This window comes from Myxocyprinus asiaticus, chromosome 40 (assembly GCF_019703515.2).
Source record: "Myxocyprinus asiaticus isolate MX2 ecotype Aquarium Trade chromosome 40, UBuf_Myxa_2, whole genome shotgun sequence".
NCBI classification, from domain to species: Eukaryota; Metazoa; Chordata; class Actinopteri; order Cypriniformes; family Catostomidae; genus Myxocyprinus; species Myxocyprinus asiaticus.
This window is the reverse complement of record NC_059383.1, coordinates 25403549-25421229: the sequence shown is the minus strand read 5'-3', so window position 1 is coordinate 25421229 and position 17681 is coordinate 25403549. Positions and strand designations below refer to the sequence as shown.

General features: G+C 39.0%; 1 protein-coding gene across 4 annotated transcripts in view; it reads right to left on the bottom strand.

Annotated features, from left to right (window-relative positions):
- LOC127431004 (ankyrin-1-like) overlaps positions 1-17681 on the bottom strand; it is a 113718-nt gene that overhangs the window by 52739 nt on the left and 43298 nt on the right. For all 4 annotated transcript variants that reach the window (XM_051681174.1, XM_051681176.1, XM_051681179.1 and 1 more), the window contains exon 2: positions 4148-4249. In XM_051681174.1, the coding sequence (XP_051537134.1) occupies positions 4148-4249 (102 nt within the window). The remainder of the gene's footprint in view (positions 1-4147; positions 4250-17681) is intronic.

Below are 17681 nucleotides of genomic sequence, written 5' to 3'. Positions count from 1 at the left end.
AACAGCTCAAAAAGGTAGTGGGCAGGTTGAGTGGGGTCCAGAGTGATTTTCCAGCATTTTTCCTTACTCTGGAAGTGTATAGTTTATGAAGAGAGGGGCAGGGGACAACCAATAATCCTCTCAGCAGTCCAAACTGTCCTTTGTAGTCTTCTGATGTCTGATTTGGTAGCTGAACCAAACCAGACAGTTATTGAAGTGCAGAGGACAGACTCAATGACTGCTGAGTAAAACTGTATCAGCAGCGCCTGTGGCAGGTTGAATTTCCTCAGCTGGCGAAGGAAGTACAACCTCTGCTGGGCCTTTTTCACAGTGGAGTCAATGTGGGTCTCCCACTTCAGGTCCTGTGAGATGGTGGTGCCCAGGAACCTGAATGACTCCACTGTTGCCACAGTGCTGTTTAGAATGGTGAGGGGGGTCAGTGTTGGGGTGTTTCTCCTAAAGTCCACAATGATCTCCACCGTTTTGAGCATGTTTAGCTCAAGGTTGTTTTGACTGCACCAGACAGCCAGCTGTTCAACCTCCCTTCTGTATGCAGACTCATCGTCATCTCGGATGAGGCCGATGACAGTGGTGTCGTCTGCAAACTTCAGGAGCTTGACATAGGGGTCATTGGCGATGCAGTCATCGGTGTAGAGGGCCTGAAGCCTTTCTCGTCTTTTGTTTCCAAAAGACGCGGCTCACATCATCTGCACAGATCTTAAGTTCAGGTTGAGTAGCAGGAGGGGGGAGGAGGGGGGTTGCAGGAGGTGTTGGTGTTTGTGTGAAGTGAAGGTCAGAGTGGGTGTGGGGTGTGAGATTGGGCCTTTCAAATCTGCAGTAGAACACATTCAGGTCGTCAGCCAGTTGTTGATTACCTACAGGGTTGGGGGTAGGAGTCCTGTAATTTGTGAGTTGTTTCATGCCACTCCACACTGATGCAGGGTCGTTAGCTTAAAACTTGTTTTTCAGTTTCTCAGAGTATCTCCTTTTAGCCATTCTGATTTCCCTGTTCAGTGTGTTCCTGGCCTGATTGTACAAGACTTTATCCCCACCCCTGTAAGCATCCTCTTTGGCCTAACGAAGCTGCCTGACCTCTGCTGTAAACCACGGTTTGTCGTTGTTGAACTTTAAATAAGTCCTAGTAGGAATGTACATATCCTCACAGAAACTGATATATGATGTAACAGTATCTGTGAGCTCATCCAGGTCTGTGGCTGCAGCCTCAAAAACACTCCAATCAGTGCAGTCAAAGCAGGCTTGTAGTTCCCACTCTGCTTCATTGGTCCATCTCTTTACAGTCCTTACTACTGGCTTGGTTGATTTTAATTTCTGCCTGTAGGTTGGAAGAAGATGAACCAGACAGTGATCAGAGAGTCCCAAAGCTGCTCTAGGGACATAGCGATATGCATCCTTTATTGTTGTGTAACAATGATCCAGTATGTTCCTGTCTCTGGTGGGACATGTAATGTGCTGTTTGTATTTGGGCAGTTCACGTGTGAGATTTGCTTTGTTAAAATCCCCAAGAATAATAATAACTGAGTCTGGATATTGTTGTTCTGTGTCTGTGATTTGATCAGCCAGCTGCTGCAGCGCTGTGTTCAAACACATGTTTGGTGTGAAATACACACTCACCAGAATAAATGAGGAAAACTCCCGTGGCGAGTAGAACGGCTTACAGTTAATAAAGGGCGCTTCCAAATTTGGACAGCACATCCTCTTAAACATTGTTACATCTGTACACCAACTTTCATTGATGTAAAAGCATGTTCCACCGCCTCTCGTTTTCCCCGTTAACTCCGCAATGCGATCCGCTCTGAACAGCTGGAAGCCCGGCAGATGTAACGCGCTGTCCAGAATGGCTTCACTCACCCAGGTTTCTGTGAAGCACAAGGCAGCAGAGGTTGAAATGTCCTTGTTTGTGCAGGTGAGGAGATGTAGTTCGTCCGTTTTGTTAGGAAGAGAGCGGAGATTCGCTAAGTGAATATTCGGCAGCGCTGTTCGAAATCCGCGCCAATGGAGTTTGACCAGCTCGTCTCCCTCGCCTGCGTCTCTTGAACAGCAGAGCTGCGCCTCCAACTAAAATGTCTAGCAAAATGTCTGAATATTCAAAAACCAGGAAAAGATTGTCTGGTACATGCTGCCGAATGTTCAGCAGTTCATCTCTGTTAAAACTGACTGGAAAAAGATTACTAAACACAGGACAAACAAACAAAAACAACAAAAGAACTGAGTAGCTCCACACCGAGGCAGCCATCCGTGGCGCCATCATGATGTTCATGTACAGTGAGATGATAAATGATACAGTGTGTTCTCAATAACCGAATCAGTCCGGTAAGCGAATCATTCAGATCAGTTTTGTGAACAGGTCCAACTGATTCAATGAAAAGATCTAACTTAAAAGAACGATTCATTTACAAATCAAACAGCACTACATAAAGGGCCGGATTAAGCATATGGGTAATTGACCTTTCGCTAAACCCTGTCTTAAAAGCGCTTCTGACCAATCCTGTCTTAGCAACTGTTGCCCTGCCGCCATTACTCTGACACGTGTTTGCTATTTTCCAATGAGGGCCTATGGGAGTAATGTGTGTTTGAGTACTTTTAAGCAGGATTTTATCAAAATAATCCCAAAAATTTCAAACACGTCGTTCCTGGGTCATTTGTAATAGTGACACAAGTTACCTAAAGAGGATACCCGCAGTGTTCTTCTTTCTTTCTTTTAAATAATCTTTTAAATAAATCTGGAGAAGAGCATTTTATGGATTAAACTGTGTCAGCCCTCATTCCCAAATGAACATATAACATCTGCAACGACACCTACATTTGCTCCAAGTTAAATTAAATCTAATAACTGAACATTAATATTCATATACAGTATGTATTGATTCAAGTCATAGTAAAAGCTATAGTATAATAAACAGTTCACAGCATCGAAATGAGTGAGTTATGAGATGTTATAAACGGCTCTGTTCACTTACACTAATGTTATTAGATGTGTAATCGCTATTAAATGAAGTTTTTCTCTATTCTACTCAATCCTTTGCCTCGATTCTGATTCACAGTCTCCACAGTTTATAATCAAATTACTGTGCAATTTAACAATTTATTTTACAAAAAACTTCAGATAAATATGCATTACAATGTCACTCTTCATACCAGCCCACGGAAAAATATTATCCATTCTGTTTATTTTGCCAAGAATATTTTGCCAAAAATCACTTCCTTCACGACAATCTCCCACTCATTCCAATGGGGAGTTCCAACTGTTACCAAGGGTGGGGGCAGAGCTTAGCGAAGGGTCAATTGGGCATGTCCCCAGAGGAACCACGTCCAGGAGGGCAATATGTAATGAAATGTTTTTATTTGAATGGTTATTACAATTTTTCAATATCATTATTCGAGTGTAATTATTGTCCAGAACCAGAAACAAAATAAGGGTGAGTAAACAATTGTAGAATTGTCATTTTTGGGTGAACTAATCCTTCAAGCATTTTACAATTAAAACAACCAAGATGCAGAAGGCATCAAAATTTAGTTTAGGTAGCATATTAGGGGCCTTGACAAGTTCCCGATGGAATTCTGTCTGTGAATGATGTCATGAGGTAGTGTAGTACTCAAAGTGTGCGTGTGCGTGTGTGTGTTCAGGCTGCAGGCACTCAGAGTGGGTGTTCATTTTCAGAGCTTTTGAATGTGGCCAGCCAGCCAGCTGTTCAGGTCCATTCACTAACCCGTCGCTGAGAACCAAACATAGCTCTTCTGCAAAAATCAGAACAAGCTATGCTATTCTAAGAAAGTAACACACAGCATGATGATGCACGTGGGTGCAAAAGAATTAACGGTGAGGAGGTTAGAGGAGGAAGATGTGCTGGCATGATTAATTATAGCAATTTACTGATTAAAGCATAGAACACATCTCTACATGGACACCATAAACACAGCTGTACTGTCCCACCACAGGAACATTGGGGGGTTAATACAGATGCAGACACACAAACACACACTTATGTGAAACCTAATCTATCAGCTGAACGATCAACACCAATTGAAACAGTACAACTCATTGAAGAGACTGTAAGTCAATCCTCACAGACTCATTTTCTTTCCTGTCAAATAGTAAATATGGCATTACTCTGAATAAGATCTATTGCAGGATGGTTTTTGGTCTCACCTGATTGGCTATGTTGATGTCTATTCCATTTTTGATGTGGTCCAGAGCCTTTTCCAGATTACCTGAGCGTGCAGCACGAAGAAAACTGGTTGTTGTGTCCGTCTGAGAAAAACAGAGAAGAAAGAGAGAAGGATAGGGAGAGAGAAAGAGAGAATAAAGGGAAAATAAAACAATAAATGAACAGGGAAAAGGGATTGTTTAATTAAAGTAAATTTTATGCCCACTGAAAATGTCTTCTGAATGTTTAGCACTTAATAAAACATCAGTGATACAATCTGACTCACAACCCTGGTTATAAATTCACTCTGTGTAGTGCATGTCTACAGAGAAGATGAGTCTCTCGTTTCAAATGGCTCAAGGGCCAAATAACAGCGAACACATTTGCTTCTTGAATTCGCTTTTCTCCATGTAAAAGTATCTCATTTTCAAGTTATGGAGCTTGGTGTTATACACAGGACTGGTATTGCCCCTAAACACATTTAAATTTCAACAATTTGAGCAAAACGTTGAACTGAAGAATTTCAGAATTATTAGCATTTGGGATGTCCCCCTTTTGCTTTCATGACAGCATGCATGCTCTCGAGATGGTACGGACTCCACAAGTTTGTGCAAAACCTGATGATCCATGTTATCCCATCATGATTTGATATTGTTCCAAAGAGCATCTTGTGCTTCAACAGAAACAGGAAAATCAGATCTTTTCTGCAAAGCAGTTACCATGGTCAATGTCACAAATTTCTTGTTTGATTAGTGACCTAGAAATTGTGCAGAATCGTAACAAATCTCATTCATTTTACATCATTATGTGTTTTGTTATACATCTAACAATATCCTGAAGGGTTTTTTTTAAAGTTTTTTTTTTTACAAGTTTAAGGGAATGTTCTGGGTTCAATAAAAGTTAAGTTCAATCGAGTGCATTTGTGGCTTAATTTTGATTACCACAAAATCAACACTCCTTTTCTTTAAAAAAAAAAAAGGAAAAATCTGGTTTACAGTGAGGCACTTTTGCAATGGAAGTGAATGGGACAAATTTTTGAACATTAAAATACTCACTTTTTCAAAAGTATAGTCACAAGACATAAACAATAAAAGTGTAAACATGATTTTAGTGTGATAATCCTTTACTAACCTTTTCTGTGTAAGGTTATAGCCAGTTTTACAATTTTGTTACCATGACGATATAATATCAACAAACCCTAAAACGACTGAAAAAAACCCCATTTAAACAACTTTACAACTCAAGTTTTACCAGAAGAATTAATTACTGTGCTTTTATAAAATTTTAAGCTTAAAATTTCTGTTTAAACCCTTGAAAATTGGCCATATTCTCTATTATTGTCCCCATTTACTTCCATTGTAAGTGCCTCACTGTAACCAACATTTTTGCTTTTTTTTTAAGAAAAGGAAGGACGAGTCGAAATTCATTTTTGTGATAATCAACATTATGCCACAAATGCTCTCGATTGAGCTTCACTTGTATTGAACCCAGAATATTCCTTTAAATTAGAACTTAAATCCCAGAATTTCAGTGTGGACAAACTTTTGAACCCACTAAATACCTTTTCTTTCATTTTTAAAATATGATTTAAGACATAAAAGTGCATCAAACAACAAATAAAACTTTGCGATTATTTACAATCCATGAAGTCAACTTTTATGCCATTTAAGCCAGAGCAATTTACTGTAAAATTGTAAACAGTGAGCACATACAATGTCAAGTTTGGTCTTGAAGGTAGAACTTTGAATGATCAAAGTGGTTTGGGTTGAGGTCCAGAGGAAGCCATTTGTGGCAGAATAATCAGTGATTAGTCACAATGGCTTGAGGCTGTCTACAATGGATGCGTCAAAGCGAACATTCTAAACGATTTATTTGTCTCATTGGCAGGAGTAGTGGCAGCGTGTGCATCGGAAAATGGAACAGGACATCCGTTTACTGTAGCATTTACTGCAACGGACGCTTCCAGTGTAGACAGTGTCATTGATAATAATGGGTATGATATGCTTTTGAAGTGAGTCGTCAATCGTGTCCGGTGTAGACAGGGTGTTAATGTTCCCTATCAGTCTAATCTCTGTCATTTTCTCTCTGTGGTCTTTCTGGCTATATGTAACATTCCTTTTGATCTCTGGTAGTTCTTTTCTTAGTGGAATAGCAAATAGGCCCCATATCTATTGTTTCCAAGCCTCCCTTCCTTTTAAATCTCTCTCTCTCTCTTCCAATCTCTTTTAGTCATGCTAAAGGCTCCAGAACAGAGAGATTTCATATTCCCAAATGCGTTGCAATATTTCAGATATATGGCTTTATACTGCCCTGTTCATTTTGTGCCTTCGTCTCCCTACCCAGAATTCTTCAATTTGCTGCCCTCTATAAAAATTCATGACTGATATTTTGTGGCCTTCAGTGTGATCATTAATGTAATTTTCTTCGATGTGGTCACAGTCATATTGAGCCCTTGAATTGATTTGTCAGATCCTCTACAGTCTAGAAATTTCAGAATGTCTCCTCTCTGCTCGGCCTTGTTATTCTATGGGAAGTTGCAGGGGGTGATTGACAAGCTGGTCTCACCCCGAATGGAAGATGTAGATGGAATATTAAGTGGAGAGGAAGAAGTCATTTTGAAGCATCATTTGCTCAGTCTTCTGGTGACAGCATGGCAAAACACATCCGTCATCATGACTGTGCAGTAATAGTGTGAGGTTTAGAATGTTGTTTCAGCAGGGTTCTAACCTCTACTTATACTTGCATACACTGTGGTCACTTCATAGCTATACTCTAAAAGCAATCAATTTTCATAATGATGACCTTTCATATGCAGAGGACAAACACTGTGATTTCCATGTTGTTTTTTCCATACAATACAGATTGGCACTTATCACCATCCCAGTCTCCCTCTCTAAAGACTAAAATCTATATGTTTACAGTTATATGCATGCCCTGAAATTTGTAAAAAACATTCTATAGTACTAAAGTCTACAAACTAAATTGTCCTTGATTTTCCTCATTTGATATTTCTTGAACAACTTTGATGTTTTGAGTCATTAGACTCATTAGATTTCTGAAAAATGAATGCCCACCTCAACATAATCCTGATGGATTGACTTGACTCCGAATTATTCTGTAATGGACATGTTGGTTAATCATATTATGAACTTGGCACCAAATTGTCATCAGCATTAAAGGAATAGTTCACCCAAAAATATAAATTCTCTCATCCTTTACTCGCCCTCATGCCATCTCAGATATGTATGACTTTCTTTTTTCTGAAGAACACAAATTATGATTTGTAGGTCCATACAATGCAAGTGAATGGGTGCCAACATTTTGATGCTCCAAAAAGCACATAAAGGCAGCATAAAAGTAATCCATATGACTCCAGTGTTTTAATTAATATCTTCAGAAGTGATATGATAGGTGTGGGTGAGAAGCAGATCAATATATAAGTCCTTTTTTGCTAGAAATTCTTCTCCCTGCCCTACTGGAAGAACATAAGAAGAACATAAGATCATCAAAAACATAAGAAGAAGAATGTGAAAGTTAATTTACTTCAATATTGATCTGTTTCTCACCCACACCTATCATATCACTTTTGATGACATTAATTTAACCACTGGAGTCATATGGATTACATTTATGCCGATTTATGTGATTTTTGGAGCTTCATGGCACCCGTTCACTTGCATTGTATGGACCAAAAGAGCTGAGATATTATTTTAAAAATCTTCATTTGAGTTCTGCTGAAGACAGAAAATCATACACATCTGGGATGGCATAAGGGTGAGTAAATGATAAGAACATTTTCATTTTTGGGTAAACCATTCCTTTAAATTAGCACAGCAACCTCTGATAATGGCACAGCCTTCTTCAAGCCTGACACATGTAGACTCTAACTGCTGAACAATAACTACTGAAAATGGCATGTTGTGTTTTATGATATGTGATATATAAGATGTTTTTATCTAACTTGAGCTCTAGACTGTAATTTCAATGACCAGCATGACCATTTAATTGTCATATGCAATTTTTGAAAACAATGTACTTCTGATTATAAGATCAGTATAATACAAATAAAGAATAACATATGAAATGTTATTCAGTATTGTGCAATACAACAATAAAGGAATCTAATGTATTTGTACATCAAGCTGTTTTTCACAGTGTATATACTGTGGGCATGAGTATTTGTGTGTGTGTGTATTTGTATACGTTGATTTAAATTCACATCTGTGTAATCTCTATACTACATCTGCTGATAGTTGCTTGAAAATAGACTTTTAAATAATACAGCAAGAATCTGATAGATATCAGCAATTAGAGGGAACAGCAGGGGGAAAATCCCTGAGCGAGACAAACATACACGGACATGCCATTAGACAAACACGCACTTAAACAATCACAAAGAGTCTCGTGTTAGGAATATGGATAGAGTCACATAAAACACAATAATGGACATTTCGAATGAGAGGAAGTAAAGAAACACTATAGGAACACCAGCGGAGCTAACTGAAGTTAATAGCCACATCACAACATTTAAACACAAGCTATATAACAACCAACCTGCCACCAGTTACACACACAGAAATTATTAGGAAGCCACACTGACACACAAAAAACTTGCCAACAAATAGAGAAGTAAAGCGTTGAGAGGCAATACAGGAAGAAGTACTAAGATATTTACTCTTCCATCAAAGTGCCATTTTCCACCTTGAGTCTCCGGCGAACCCTCTGCACTCAAACAACTGTCCTGATGCACAAGCCAGCGCTGAACCACATGAGCCTAGAAGACACCAATACCACACAGAGACAGAGTGTTTTAATACACACACAGAAACACACATGGCTACACGGAGACACATGAACACATATCAGCTTTTCCCGCACAGAATGAACAATCATACAGAAATCACCGAAACACAAATAGGCTAGACTGAGAAATGTGTCCAATTAAAGGTGAAGTCCGTAATTTTTTATGTTGCACTGGAAGATATGTCAGTCTTTTTAGGCAACTCATACTTTGCTTCTTTTGACCTTTCCACAAAACTCTCCAATTTGTTTATTTGATATAACATACTGTAACATTACCCACAATAAAACAACATGCGAAACACCAGCACAAATGTAGGGGTGACAGAGGTGATGATACATTAGTATTAAGTAGAGTAAATGTTATATCACCCCCTTGTGGTCTCCCAAAGCTTTTACGCCAGACTACATTAAATGTGAGGCCAACTGACTGCGAATTTGAAAGCACACAAGTTAGGCTTCTAAATGCCAACTAATGTTGTACTGTATCTATGTCTCAAAAACATATTGAGAAAATAATGTATCGATATTTTATGAAATTTCTACCAACATTATCCAATCACCCGGACAGCATAAATGACGTCATTGGAAAGGAAAGTAATTTCAGAGTAAGATCAATTATTGCATTTTCATTAAAGATTACAAAGACAAAAATTTCTTTGGAACAACATGCACAAATTATTTGCACACAATAAGACCTGTAATGTACATTAAGTAAGTAAATAGGGTAGATCTTGAGTTCATGTTTAAATTAAAATGTTGACATGCTTTAATGGCATAATCATTTGAAGCTAACTTTATTTTTGCCTTGGCCAAGCATTCTTGTCTGCATTTTTGTATTTGAATAGAGTATAATTTCTGTCCTATGATTCCATGAGAGTTTGTAAAATAAATTTGTGTCTTCTCTCCCCTTGCTCCTTTTCGTTTCAGTTGGGTGTGAATGTGAAGAGGGATGTTCAGGCTGTGAAGAGCTTCAGTCTTCGGAGAGTAAAATAAATGGCAATCGTGAATGTGTGTGTGAGTGGTAAAAGTAGTGAATGTGCAAGTGTTGTATGTGTGTGTGAGTGAGGTAAAAGAAGTGACTGCCTGAGTGTTTTAAGTGTGTGAGAGAGGTAAAAGAAGTGAATGTGCGAGTGTTTTACGTGTGTGTGTGAGAGAAGTAAAACAAGTGAATTTGTGAACATTATGCATTTGTGAGAGGTAAAAGAAGTGAATGAGTGAGTGTTATATGGGTATGTGCGAAGTAAAAGCACTGTATGTGTAAGCGTTTGTGTGTACAGTATGTGCATGCATTTTGTGTGTATAGACCATTTCAAGGACTGTTCGTTGGTGACGTCAAGTGACATCATTGTTCCATGAACATTTCCTGCTTGTCAAAATAGAGACTATTCAGTAGAGACCGGTCACTTCTGTTAAAATGAATGGGAGAAATGGGACTGTTCGTTGGTGACGTCAAGTGACATCATTGTTCCATGAACATTTCCTGCTTGTCAAAACAGAAACTATTCAGCAGAGATCGGCCACTTCTGTTAAAATGAATGGGAGAAATTGGAATGCCCAACGGCAGCCAACGGTTAACCCGCCTTACAGGTAAAATAGCCAATCACCTTTTAGATACAAAATCGCCTGTTAATCAGCTCGAGAACATGCATGCGCATTAGCTATACAAGATAGTATAATTGCGTTTTTAGTGTAATCTGATATAATTTATTATACCAGTTGTGATAGAATGACACGCCCTTCCCGTGGATCATCGTCGCCTCACGTGATGGGGCTTGTGTGATCCCAGTGGAGATCCTCATCACTGCTGCCTTTAAACACTGAGCGCGCCTCTTCTCTGGAGACTTGTCTCTACCTGCTGGCATCTTTGCAGGTCCAGGAACGGAGAGGTGAGTGTTCAGTGCGAGTTAGATGCGTTGCTGGACACACAAGTTTGATGCAAAGCTGTGGATTGGAGCACGCGTCGCAGCCGGCGGGCCAGGATGCCGGGCCGCTATTCCCCTCAAGTGCCGAGGCCCAGAGAAGCTGGACTGCTTGAGTGAAGCCGCCACCCCACGTGCCTCAGTCCAAGGAGGGGAGCGCATTGCGGCTACCAGAACCCTGCCCACTATCACCTGGACCTTCCCCTGTCTTCACTACTCTTCCACTTTCCACTGTGAAGCACTTTCAACCCCTTTATTTTGGACACTTTATTCCCCCTTTCCTGTTGTTTATTATTTTCAATAAATGTCTCTCGCAATTTAGTGAAAATAATAAACAACAGAAAAGGGGGAATAAAGCAAATGCCACGTGATGCATTTCTTGTGAATGAGCATGCATTTTGTGTATAGGTGTGAACATTTCTTGTGAATGTGAGAATGTTCTGTGTAAACGAGAGGTAAAGTTTGAATTACGGCCTCTCATACATAAATGCAAAATCTGCTTCTCATCTGACAGGTACATCTGTGTTTCATGTGAGTGTTTTTCTCGCTTTGTCTGGAGCACGCAAATGCATGCAGGTGCAGAAGGCTTCTCGATATTTGTGCTCCAGAGACAGGAGAGCTCGCAGCGAAGACCACAAAATTTACGTGACCCATTTGAATTTTTATCTTTTTTATCTTAAAGCGCCATGGAGAAAATCAAACAGCCAGACAGCCCAACAGTCTAACTACCATGATGAGGAAAACAGCTACAACACTGTTACAGTATGTGCCAAAATATAGGGTTTTTAAATGAAACTTTATCATCTGTACTAAAATTCTGTTTAAATTATATTAGATTTTAGGAAACAAACTGGCCATGTTTGCCTTCAGCTATTTAAAATATAAACCCATTGTTATAGATTTTCCAGAAGAGAAAAATATTAGCATAATCATGATATAAAATTATTAATATCGTGATCTAAGATTTTGGCCACATCACCCACCCCTAACTGTAGGCCTAGATATTTAAATGGAAATACTCAAATGGTTTCAACCTTTGCGGATGGAACACAATGGTGTACCAATAACATATTGCTCCTGACTTTGGTAAAACCCAAAAAAGTAATAGAGGGAAAATTACATGGCTACGTCACATTTTCATTTGAATGCTGAGAAGATGAATTGAGAAACCCACTCGCATTAAAGGCATTCCAGCTCTGGGTTCTCTCCAACACTGTTTCCTAAGCAGTTGCTAGGAGATGACATCATTTTCAACATTCACACAAGCCTCAAGCATGGCATCTATATATTCAGGGACCCCCCCCCAACTCAAAACACATGAAAACACAGATAACTAAACAAATTCTTTGACCTAGTTTGTTCCGTTTTTCTGTTTACATAAATGTACATAATGTGAGTGCCATATTGGAAATATGTCATGCCTGGGTGGAAATCCCAGCCCAGTAATCGTATAAAATGCTTTTCAGTGCAACATGCTGAAATATTTTGTGTTATGAAAGGCCAAGCAATGAAACATGGTTAAAGACTGAAAATGGAAATATTCTGAAATCAATACCAAAGCTGAACAAAAAAAAGGGTCTATATGTCTAATATATTCTTGGTGTGAACAACAGGTGTTCTTCATGCATGATAATCATTATGCTGAATCTACAGAGCATCTTCTTGCTACATAAGCATAACAGCACTATAATGCTGTTCATCACGGAAGAATCCATGTGCCAAATTGTTTTGAAGAAACAACCCGGGTTCCTGCATAAGTGCTACGGTCCTTTATGTGATGTTAAATATGTAGCTTTGTGTTTATTTCCAAACAAGAAATGTTTAAAGGAATAGTTCACCCAAAAATGAAAATTCTCTCATTATTCACTCACCCTGATGCAATCCCAGATGTGAAAGACTGTCTTTCTTCAGCAGAACACAAATTAAGATTTTTAGAAGAAGTTAGAGCTCTGTCTGTCTCCATATAATGCAAGTAAACGGGTGCCAGCACTTTGACGGTCCAAAAGTCACATTTAGGCAGCATAAAAGTAATCCACACTACTCCAATCGATCAGTGAATGTCTTCTGAAGTAAATCAATAAGTTTATGTAAGAAACAAGTCGATAATTAAAATGTTTTTAACTTTAAATATGCGCTTCTGTCTAGGGATATGAAGCTGTATGAAATGAACTAACTCTCGCATGACGTTCGTTCCTCTGTTGTATACAAAGCGTGCACTTTCGACCTCTCGCTTGAACATGCCATTGTGCTTACGACTGCTGGCAGGAAGCGATTTTTAAAAGTTAATAACAATTACGTTTTAATTATCAATTTATTTTTTACACAAATGGATCGATTAGCTTCAGAAGACATTCATTGATCAACTGGAGTCGCATGGATTATTCTTTTATGCTGCCTAAATGTGACTTTTGGACCGTCAAAGTGCTGGCACCCGTTTACTTGCATTATAAGGAACTGATAGAGCTCTATCTTCTTCTAAAAATCTTAATATGTGTTCTGCTGAAGAAAGTGTCATGTCTAGATGTGTTTTTGTTCATGTTTTATGTTCATGTCTTTTATTTTAAAGTTTAGTTCCTGTTCCTGTTCAGGTCATGTGGTTTCATGTCATGTTATTTCCTGTTTCCATGCAATGTTTGTTCTGGTTTCCTTGGTCATGTGATTTCATGTTTCCCTCCATGTTCATGTGTCTTGTTTTCATTGGTTATCATTGTCATGTTTCTCCCTTGTCCATGTATTTAAGCCTCATGTTTGCCATTGTCCATTGTCAGGTATTGTGTGTTGTAATGTTGTTTGTCAAGTCAAGTCAAGTCAAGTCCATGTTTTTGTATTTTGTTCACGTTGGGAGTTATGGTTTTTGGATTTCACGATTGATAATAAACTGCACTTGGGTTCATCACACATCATCGTCTTCATCGTCTTTGTCACTGCCAGCGACATCGTTACAGAAAGACAGTCATACACATCTGGGATGGCATCAGGGTAAGTGAATAATGAGAGAATTTTCATTTTTGGGTTAACTATTCCTTTAAATATCACAAATATCCCTACATTAAGTTGAGCTGACTTTTATTTTGTTAATTTATAGTAGAGTGAGCTGATTACTTGAGCTGCAGCACCATTTATCATTTGAATGGCACTGCTGTGAGTCAGTCGGACAGAAAGTTTTGTCCGTTCCATTCATTAACTCCCACCACCACTGATTCGATCAACAGAATAATAATAAATAGAGTATAAGAGAGACGAAAATAGAAGCGAGTGTGAACATTTCTAAAAATGTATTTTGAATGAAAGTCTGTATAATCTGTCAACTGAACAGGATTCATAAAGACAGGAAGAGTATAATTAACTTCATAAATGTGGTACGACAGTGGTTCTCAACTGGTTATGCTTCAGGACCCAGATTTTACATTGGATATCAAGTGGCGACCCAACAAAGTACATTATCATAACTGTTTATCATACAAAAAATGTCTTTAAAATCAAACAATGAAATGTATAAATTGATCTATTACTGGTTTCTAAATCTCTCTGGGATTTCAGTGGTTTCATGCCAATAACTAATCGCACAAAACACAATGTACTTGGCACCTTGTTTATCCTCAGTGCAAGTTAACCCATATTTAATGTCATGCTTTTCAAGGATGAGGGCATTACGAAATATATAGGAAGTGTTTTCTCCTCTCTTTTAATAGTTGATAAGCCAAAAGCCCTGGCTGTCCTAACTATACACAATTTGATGGCTAGCAATGCAAAAAACAGTCATGACCCACCACTGTTCAAGGAGAATGTGGCCTTCAGTACCACAATTTCCAGTGCCATGACTCAAATACATTGTGGAGTATCGACACATGCCACTTCCTTACCTTCAGGCTCAAATACATGCATGCTTCATCATATCTTGACTAAGCGCACTTGCAATCTTATCAACTCTGGGCCTGTGATAGGCTGCTGTTGATGTTACTGTAAAATGACTCATCAGTGAGGTGAGGAAATTCAGACCGTGTGTGTGTATACATATGTGTGTGTATATATATATATACATACAGTGCATCCGGAAAGTATTCACAGCGCTTCACTTTTTCCACATTTTGTTATGTTACAGCCTTATTCCACAATGGATTAAATTCATTATTTTCCTCAAAATTCTACAAACAATACCCCATAATGACAACGTGAAAAAAGTTTGTTTGAAATCTTTGCAAATTTATAAAAATAAAAAAATCACATGTACATAAGTATTCACAGCCTTTGCTCAATACTTTGTTGAAGCACCTTTGGCACCAATTACAGCCTCAAGTCTTTTTGAGTATGATGCTACAAGCTTGGCACACCTATTTTTGGGCAGTTTCTCCCATTCTTCTTTGCAGGACCTCTCAAGCTCCATCAGGTTGGATGGGGAGCGTCGGTGCACAGCCATTTTCAGATCTCTCCAGAGATGTCCAATCGGGTTCAAGTCTGGGCTCTGGCTGGGCCACTCAAGGACATTCACAGAGTTGTCCCGGAGCCACTCCTTTGTTATCTTGGCTGTGTGCTTAGGGTCGTTGTCCTGTTGGAAGATGAACCTTCGCCCCAGTGTGAGGTCCAGAGCGCTCTGGAGCAGGTTTTCATCGAGGATGTCTCTGTACATTGCTGCATTCAACTTTCCCTCGATCCTGACTAGTCTCCCAGTTCCTGCCCCTGAAAAACATCCCCACAGCATGATGCTGCCACCACCATGCTTCACTGTAGGGATGGTATTGGCCAGGTGATGAGCGGTGCCTGGTTTCCTCCAGACATGACGCTTGCCATTCAGGCCAAAGAGTTCAATCTTTGTTTCTCATGGTCTGAGAGTCCTTCAGGTGCCTTTTGGCAAACTCCAGGTGGGCTGTCATGTGCCTTTTACTAGGGGGTGGCTTCTGTCTGGTCAATCGACCATACAGGCCTGATTGGTGGAGTGCTGCAGAGATGGTTGTTCTTAAGTTTCTCCTCTCTCCACAGAGAAACGCTGGAGCTCTGTCAGAGTGACCATCGGGTTCTTGGTCACCTCACTGACTAAGGCCCTTCTCCCCCAATTACTCAGTTTGGCCGGGCGGCCAGCTCTAGGAAGAGTCCTGGTGGTTCCAAACTTCTTCCATCTACAGATGATGGAGGTCACTGTACTCATTGGGACCTTCAATGCTGCAGAATTTTTTCTGTACCCTTCCCCAGATCTGTGCCTCAATACAATCCTGTCTCGGAGGTCTACAGACAATTCCTTGGACTTCATGGCTTGGTTTGTGCTTTGACATGCACTGTTAACTGTGGGACCTTATATAGACAGGTGTGTGCCTTTCCAAATCGTGTCCAATCAACTGAATTTACCACAGGTGGACTTCAATCAAGTTGTAGAAACATCTCAAGGATGATCAGTGGAAACAGGATGCACCTGAGCTAAATTTTGAGTGTCATGGCAAAGGCTGTGAATACTTATGTACATGTGATTTTTTAAATTTATTTTATTTTTATTTTTTTAATATACATTTGCAAAGATTTCAAACAAACTTCTTTCACGTTGTCATTATGGGGTATTGTTTGTAGAATTTTGAGGAAAATAATGAATTTAATCCATTTTGGAATAAGGCTGTAACATAACAAATTGTGGAAAAAGTGAAGCGCTGTGAATACTTTCCGGATGCACTATATATATATATATATATATATATATATATATATATATATATATATATATATATATATATATATAACACACACACACACACACACACAGTCCGAATATATATATATATAGTATGTATCTCTACTGAGAGAGGTGTTAGCCCAACCCAGACAAGACACGATGACAGAGTGCACCAAAGGAATTCAGTTCCTCTCGGCAACTGTCAGTGTAATGTCATGTTTCTCATCTATTTGAAGTGCAAGTGCAGTCAATTAATTAATTTTGCATAATCCCTCATGTATTTGCAGTGCAGATACAGATTAAAATGTTCTAGGATTGTAAGTGATGACATCATCCACCGGTATCCATATCAGGGATATAATACCAGTCCATAGAGTGACTAGACAAAGGTTACAGCCACATTCTACAACCTGTCTGGCTTTAACACACTCTCTTCACAAACACACACCTTTACATTCTCACACACACTAAAAATAGCGACAAAGATGTCATTGGGAGCACGGCACCAGTAGGCCGAGAATGATGAATCACAGTAACAAACCCTCTTGGGTTTAGTTTGAGACCCAGTTCAACACAGAGAGAGGAACCTACATAGTGCTGCTAGGGTATCCATATATAACACACACACACACAGACAAACACGTGCATTATTCCCATGATGCATTGGGTGACCAATTCACTGCTGTTTAAAAATGTAGCAATGTCCTTTTCATTATAAGTGGGAATAACATACCTACTGAAATGTTCTGCAGTTACAATCTAATGAAATATGTACAAAGAAATATTCCAAAAGTACAACAGTTAATTAAAAAAAAAAAAAAAAAAACATTGTTTTAGATAAGTGTTTTCAAACTTTCCTTTGGCACAATATATAAACAATATATGTGATAGGATGATTTTGCTCTGAACTTTTCATTGACTTTGTTTAAATATTTAGCGTATTATATTTATATTCATTATTTATTACATTCATGAAGCTTTTTTCGTGTGGAAATATTTGGTTCCCACAATGTAGGCAAAAATCTTACATGCACACAACTTTATCTTAAATAAACACACACAGCTCTTCATGCCTTGCCAAAACAATGCCAAATCTCAACATCTCCAGTTTGATTGAAAGGCCAGGCATAGTGCCAGTGCCGCAGCCATTGGATCCAT